Source organism: Heterodontus francisci, chromosome 27 (genome assembly GCF_036365525.1).
Source record: "Heterodontus francisci isolate sHetFra1 chromosome 27, sHetFra1.hap1, whole genome shotgun sequence".
Classification (NCBI taxonomy): domain Eukaryota; kingdom Metazoa; phylum Chordata; class Chondrichthyes; order Heterodontiformes; family Heterodontidae; genus Heterodontus; species Heterodontus francisci.
This window is the reverse complement of record NC_090397.1, coordinates 44611167-44618524: the sequence shown is the minus strand read 5'-3', so window position 1 is coordinate 44618524 and position 7358 is coordinate 44611167. Positions and strand designations below refer to the sequence as shown.

The 7358-nt window shown below is 40.6% G+C and overlaps 1 protein-coding gene across 3 annotated transcripts in view; it reads right to left on the bottom strand.

Annotated features, from left to right (window-relative positions):
- Nucleotides 1-5636: 5636 nt before the first annotated feature.
- Nucleotides 5637-7358, bottom strand: part of gsap (gamma-secretase activating protein) — a 110402-nt gene continuing 108680 nt past the window's right edge. For all 3 annotated transcript variants that reach the window (XM_068059237.1, XM_068059236.1, XM_068059238.1), the window contains one exon: nucleotides 5637-6951. In XM_068059237.1, coding sequence (XP_067915338.1) covers nucleotides 6851-6951 — 101 coding nt within the window. In that variant the 3' untranslated portion in view covers nucleotides 5637-6850. The remainder of the gene's footprint in view (nucleotides 6952-7358) is intronic.

The window sequence follows — 7358 nt, the reverse complement described above, 5'->3', positions numbered from 1 at the left end:
CATTATTCCAGCAGGAATTGACCAAAATTAGAGATGGGATGGCATTGTTGAAAGGAGAGACTGTTAGGAGTAGAAGACCAACTACAGTCTGCCTTGAAAAATGACAGCAGTGGATAACAGTCTGGAATGATTTGTAAAATCACATCAAGACAAATAATTTCCATTTTACTGGAGCAATTAGAAGGAAGCAGTCTATCACAGCCTGTCTCAAGGATACATTACCTAGGATTCTAGGGTTAAAGAATGTCTAAATATCAAAATTTGAGTCTTGACTTCATGGGGAATTGCAGTCATAATCAAACCCACAACATGATCTTCAAAATGCTTGAATTTCAAGACAAACTGCAAGTTGTTGTGATTCTCTGAACATACAACTATGGAGCACATAAAAGATACTAAAGGATTTCCCAATTTTATTTTTAAAAAGCACATTGAAGATGTTAGGCCATCTACAAAAGAGACATAATGCTCTGCCTAGTTTGTTTTGAGATTTGTGGGATTATTAACTCAAAGAAAGAATTGGATAAAAAGAGAAAAAATACCTGGGTAAATGGAACCCACAACAATTAATTTTTTAACAGTTGTTATCCCTATGTAAAGAAAGATATGCACATGTCAAATTATACATCAGAAATAGTGATATTGGTGCCTGAAGCCGTCTTATATTGGTTTGAATGCTTTGGGCCACAGGATAAAATCTTAGAGCAAATTTTCCTAAGAAAGGAATTAGGGTTTGTCCTTATGAGATGTTGAGGGACCAATTCAAAATGTAAAGTTGGACATTTATGGAATAAGTTTCGAATATGCAACGTAGTTGAAAGGATCCACAACAAGACTGGGGAAACATTGATTCTATACGAAGAAGGGAAAAGTTATGGTTCCTTCACCTGAGAATGTCAGATGGTGGCGGGGTCAGGGGTTCTTGTAACACACCATAGTGGCTGTTTGGAGACAGTTCACAGGCTATAACTGGGAGAAGGATGTATGATTTTAGATTGCCAACAGGGAGATATGAACATGGAGGGGAAGATATAAAAGTGAAAGAAGTCTTTGTTGGTGCTCGATATTTGGGGTGGTGTTATTTTTAATTTTCCTTATTATTTTGTATATATGGTGCTTCTGTTTAGGAGGGGCTACAGATAATTATCACATATCAAGGAAGAGAAATTGTTATGGCAATCATTTGAAAAAACAGAGAAAAAAGCCAACAATAGAAACTGTCAATGGAGAAACAAGAAGTATTTCCCCTCAGGAAACTGTATACACTGTAATTTTCTCCAAATAAAGTCACAGAATTAGCAGTCCTTTAAAACTGACAATCCACATCTACTAGGGTCTATCTCTAACAGACACATGGTTTAAGTCAAGAATATGTATACAAATAGTGACAAAATATCTTGTACAAACAGAATAAGCAAGCAATCTACTAAACTTGACATTTCCTGTATAAATATAGGTCATGTAAGAAAACATGAAATAAACAAGGGCATTTTGCCCATCAAAACCCATTCCTTCGCTCACCATGTAATAAAGCAAAACTGCAGAATATCTCACTAACCTACTTTCCTGCAGTATACATGGTACAATATTTCCAAATAACCAAAAGCTCAAGAACTATTATATACCACAAAGCAAGAGAACACTGCTATTTGTATTTATCCTAATCAACCTGTCAACATTCCTAACCAGATATTAAAATTACCTAAAATAGTTACATGACACAACAGAAAATGATAGCATCAAATGATTTACCTGATAGTCTATTCTATTTGCTGAGGGCTCAGGGTGGAGAGGATATTCCTTGTAAACTGAAGATTAATTTGAGGTTGGTTAATTTTAATCACAAATTCTCTAGTTTCTGAGCTCAAACTCAAGTTAAAAAGTTAAATTTACATTATATATTACTCTGAGCATTTTTAGACCCGAATCTCCACTGGAGAGTCAACTGATCTCAAACATTGGCAATTTATTATGTTTTACTGAGTCACAAAGGGCTAAATTTTCCCAACTTTGAAAATATTCATTAGGAGGGACCATTTCCGGGTCCCGACCCTATTACGCAGCCACCCGCTGGCTTAATTTTACGGGAGGCTGCCAATTAGCAGGGCAAGTTCTGAAGGCAGGAGATGAATACAGCATGGCCCACTGCAAGGGAAGCCGACAGCCCTTACTGCGTCACCAGTGACAATGCTGCTGAGGGCCAAGCAGCAGGTGTGACAGGAAAGTAATGGAGGTGCCATCAATATCAGAGGATCAGCTGCCACTGCATTAGTCCCATGATGATTGGAGAAATACATCTGCAGGAAATCCTCACTCAGTGGCAAGGATGTGACATGGGAAAACAGCAGCCTTGCCATTTTCTGCTGGTACCCATTAAAACTCCTTCCGTTCTCATGCAGCTCCAACCTCCTGTTGTGCAACTGCCTCTTCTTAGATGCAGGGGTGCTAACACAAGGGCCCATGCGATGCCAGCAAAAATGCCACATGGTGTGAAAGTTGCCGATAACTAGTCACTGAACGACCTTAAGTGGCTTCCCATCACAGATGCGTGAATTGCCAGCATCGGACTCAGCCTTCACCTAGGAAAGTGGCAAGAGGCAGGAACTCGTCAGCAACCTGGCCCAACATCTTTTTTTCTGAATTTGCTTGCCCTCCCCGCTGCTTCCATACACGCCTTCCTTTTGACAAATCTACTTTGAGGAGGTAACTAGTAGAGTTGATGAGGGGGAGCCAGTGGATGTGGTACATAAGAGATTAGTGTGTAAAATTAATGCACATGGGATTGAGGGTAGTGTATTGCGATGGATAGTAAATTGGTTGGCAGACAGGAAACAAAGAGTAGGGATAAATGGGTCTTTTTCCGAATGGCAGGCAGTGACTAGTGGGGTACCGCAGGGATCGGTTGTAGGACCCCAGCTATTCACAATATATATTAATGATTTAGATGAGGGAACTAAATGTAATATCTCCAAATTTGTAGATGACACAAAACTGGGTAGGAGGGCGAGTTGTGAGGAGGATGCAAAGAGGCATCAGGGTGATTTGGACAAGTTGAATGAGTGGGCTAATACATAGCAGATGCAGTATAATGTGGATAAATGTGAGGTGGTATCCACTTTGGTAGCAAAAACAGGAAGGCAGATTATCTGAACGGCTATAAACTGAGAGAGGGGAATATGCAGCGAGACCTGGGTGTAATCATACACCAGTCGCTGAAGGCAAGCATGCAGGTGCAACAGGCGGTAAAGGCAAATGGTATGTTGGCCTTCATAGCGAGGCCACACCTGGAATATTGTGCGCAGTTTTTGTCTCCTTATCTGAGGAAGGATGTTCTTGCTATAGAGGGAATGCAGCAAAGGTTTACCAGACTGATTCCTGGGATGGCAGGACTGACATATTAGGCGAGCTTGAGTCGGTTAGAATTATATTCGTTGGAGTTCAGAAGAGTGAGGGAGGATCTCATAGAAACCTATAACATTCTAACAGGACTTGACAGGGTAGATGCAGGAAGGATGTTCTCAATGGTGGGGGAGTCCAGAACCAGGGGTCATAGTCTAAGGATATGGGGTAAACCTTTCAGGGCAGAGTTGAGGAGAAATTTCTTCACCCAGAGATTGGTGAGCCTGTGGAATTCACTACCACAGAAAGCAGTTGAGGCCAAAACATTGTATGTTTTCAAGAAGGAGTTAGATATTGCTCTTGGGTCTAAAGGGATCAAAGTGTATGGGCCAAAAGCGGGAACAGGCTACCGAGTTGGATGATCAGCCATGATCATAATGAATGGCGCAGCAGGCTCGAAGGGACAAATGGCCTACTCGTGCTCCTATTTTCTATGTTTCCCAGTGCCTGGGAAAATTCAACCCTAAGCCTCAGAACTATAGTAGAAATTGACTCCTCATGATGTACATTTTCAGGTGCACAACCCTATTTTTGCATTTGATCAGTTTATGTATATATACACATATATATTTGTAAAAATATGCATATTTATATTAAATTATGTGTTGCACGATTTGACTATTCAAGGCACCAAATACCTTGGAATCATTTCAGAAATAATTAACAGAAAGTATAACAAGACAGAAAGAATGTTACTTCTAGTTACAGGATACAAAAAATGTTCCTCTTGCATTCTGCTCATGTACAATAACATGTGAGTTAAAAATTTGCCAAAGATCCAGCAAAGGTAAACAACACTGAAATCCCAACACATAATGACATTAATGCATAAACATAAACACATTAAACTCCAATTGTATTTTAAAAGTCTGGGGCAAAACATGCAATTGGGGAGAGGGATAGAAGCCAGGAGGGAAGTAGGATGCCACAATTGGCCTAGGTAGGCCTGGGTTCAGAAGGAGAAAAATAGGCAGAATTCCAAATCCTGATCGCTCTCTTAAAAATTCATGCTGGAATCATCTGTGCATGGTGTTGGGTAGGGACAGGATTAGATTGAGATGTAGGCCAGAATTTTACACCACCCCCCACCCCAAAAGAGCAGGAAGGTGGCGGGGAGCGTAATGTGGAGCGGGAAGCTTGGGGGACCCTTTCCAACCCGCTCCCGCCGCCACTTTATGCAGGGCGGCAACGGCGAAAAATGGCCTGCCCGCCCCAGGCCAATCAAGGCCATTAAGTGGCCACTTAAGCGCCTCTGCTCACAGCTATGGGGATTTTACCCGTGGCTAGTCGGGCAGCCTGACAAAAGCAGGTGGGTCTCTGATGGCCTGGGGAGGGGGGGGCCCTCATGATCGGGCACCTGTACCCCCCCTCCCCCCCCAATCGAACACTCTTGCATCGCTGGGGTCCAACCAATCACCGAGGCGAAGCAACAAAAACTTATTTTGGTTCCTGGGCCATCCTTCATCTTCCTCTTGAAGCCGGGTGTAGTCCCAGCAGCGCCACCGGGAGCAATGGCCACTGCTGGGACGCAGATTGGCCAGCAGCTCCATTAGGCAGGACTTCCTGCCTCAGGGCGGTGGAAGTCTCACCTCAGGACACTTAAAGGTCGGGGAACCGCAAAATGCAGGTCAGATTCCCAGGTCAGGTGGAAGCGCGTTCGCCACCGACTTTTTAGTTGGTGGACAGCTCCCGTCCGCCGAGGGAAAAATCCCGGTCATAATGTCCCTGTTCCTCTCCTATGGTCAAATCGCATACCGACTCTCATTGCTAAGGCCAACGCACCAAGTAATGATCACTTGGATGTGGTACCAGAGGGAAAAAGAATTTATGGAACCATACCTCACATGTTATTAACACCTTTAGGAGGAAGAAAATTGGTGAAAAAAAGTCATAAGAAAATTTCATTGACATTAAAAATACGGCACTTTTTTCCCAGATTTGATGCCCTATGATTCTGCGCTGAATGGACAAATGACAACTTTGGTCTGTATATTTGTGGGGAAATTTGATTTTCTGCAGCAGGACAAAGTAATACTCATGAGTGATATGGGTTATTTGGGAAAAACTATCAGAGGACATTTTTACTCTATTCTCTTGTGACTGAGAAAGCTGGCAAAACCCTCTTCCTACATTACAAATGGCAGTAAATGCTAACAGCTTTACATATTTTTTGATAGACGGATGATTTAATTTTATGAATGAGTTCCACAAACAAATTTAAATGAAAAACCATACAAATTTATTTGAGTTGATAGAAATAATCAGGCAAATTACAGGTGCCTTAAATTCAGCTGAAAAGACAGTGTGTGCAACACACTGGTTTTCTAAAAATGTCAAGCAACACACATCAAAAATATAACAGAATGCAATGTTAAAAAAAATGTAAATTTCAATATTTATGTACATTGTTTCAAATCAAATTTCACAGAAGATTACATGGAGGAAAAAATGTAGCTTTATCATGGGAGATTGCCTTCACAAATGAGAAACAACTAAACCTCAAGCATTGGAAGTACAAGTGAAAGAATGTGTCTTCACTAGTGAAGTACTGTATTTATTCTATAACTGTTCACCTACTGGGGAAACTTCTGGTCTTTAAATCATTACCACAGCAATGCATTCTTTCAAGCAAGCATGTAAGACTGAATCTTGGAAATTAATTGCCAATTTCACTCATTGATCAGATTCACTGCGAAATGGCAGTTATATACTATAGACTGAAGCAGACAGTAGAATATCAACTGCATGCATTCAAGATTGTGCTCACAAGAGCTTTCGTTTCTACTACACTAAATGCAACATTTTCTAGTTATTCCTAAAACATTTCCAAGTAATATTTTGTCTCATCAATACATCATCCATCAGACCAAGGATATCTTATAGAATCATGTCTCAAACACTGCATACACTACACCATTCATCGTTAAATATTTCAGAAGGTAGCCATATTGGACATATATTTAATCAGTAAATACATAATTATTGTAATTTGAGCTTTTCTTTAAAATCACCTGCATTATGGTTGGTAAGCTAAAATTGCGCTAATTATGGCAAATACTACACATATTTTATGAACATTTTATGCTTTTTTTCTCTTCCCAATCATATCAATGCACATATTCCTTTATTTGGGAGCACAGAATGGGCTCAGCCAGATTCCTCCATGTCTCCCATAAGCTGTCATTATGGCACTAAATAGCATGTTGGAGCTGCTCACCTTAGAATCTGAAAAGTCTTAACTCAAATCAACAAGTAGAATTAGCACTGGCAATTGAGTGGAATCTATACCTACATGGTTGAGAGGCAACCTGCCCTCCATCTTTCCTAACAATTCATGTTGTATATCATCTTGGTCACTTTTACAAATAGCCTTAAAACAAAAAAAAACCTCCTGACAGTTAAAATCAGTATTGACATTTTCCCCTCTAATGCATCTTCACAGCTTTAAACTTTATTTATTTTCAAGACCAAGAAGAGTTAATGTTTGCTTCAGTGCTACTTCTTCTACAAACTTTGCATCCACATTCTCCTGGTCTTCAAAAGGATTTAATTCTGCAAAGAGAAATAAAATCCACATTTATTAAGTATAAAACTAGTGAAGAACACATGGTGCAGCCTGCTGGACTCCAGTGTACAGTGCAACAAAGTGGTTAGAAATGGGCTTTCATTGATGGATACCCCACCCTGTGAGCACCTATCATGTCATTGTGGCAAGTAGTTCAGAGAAACCTGGCACATCCTTACAGGTAGGGAGTTATAAGAACACAAGAAATAGGAACAGGAGTAGGCCCTATGACCACTCAAGACTGCTCTGTCATTCAATAAGATCATGGTTGAACTTCTACATCAATGCCTCTTTCCTACCATATCCCCATATCCCTCCAGTCCCTTAGTGCCCAAACATCTATCAGTCTCCGTCTTCAATGTACTCGTTCACTAAGTATTCAGTCCTTTGGGTA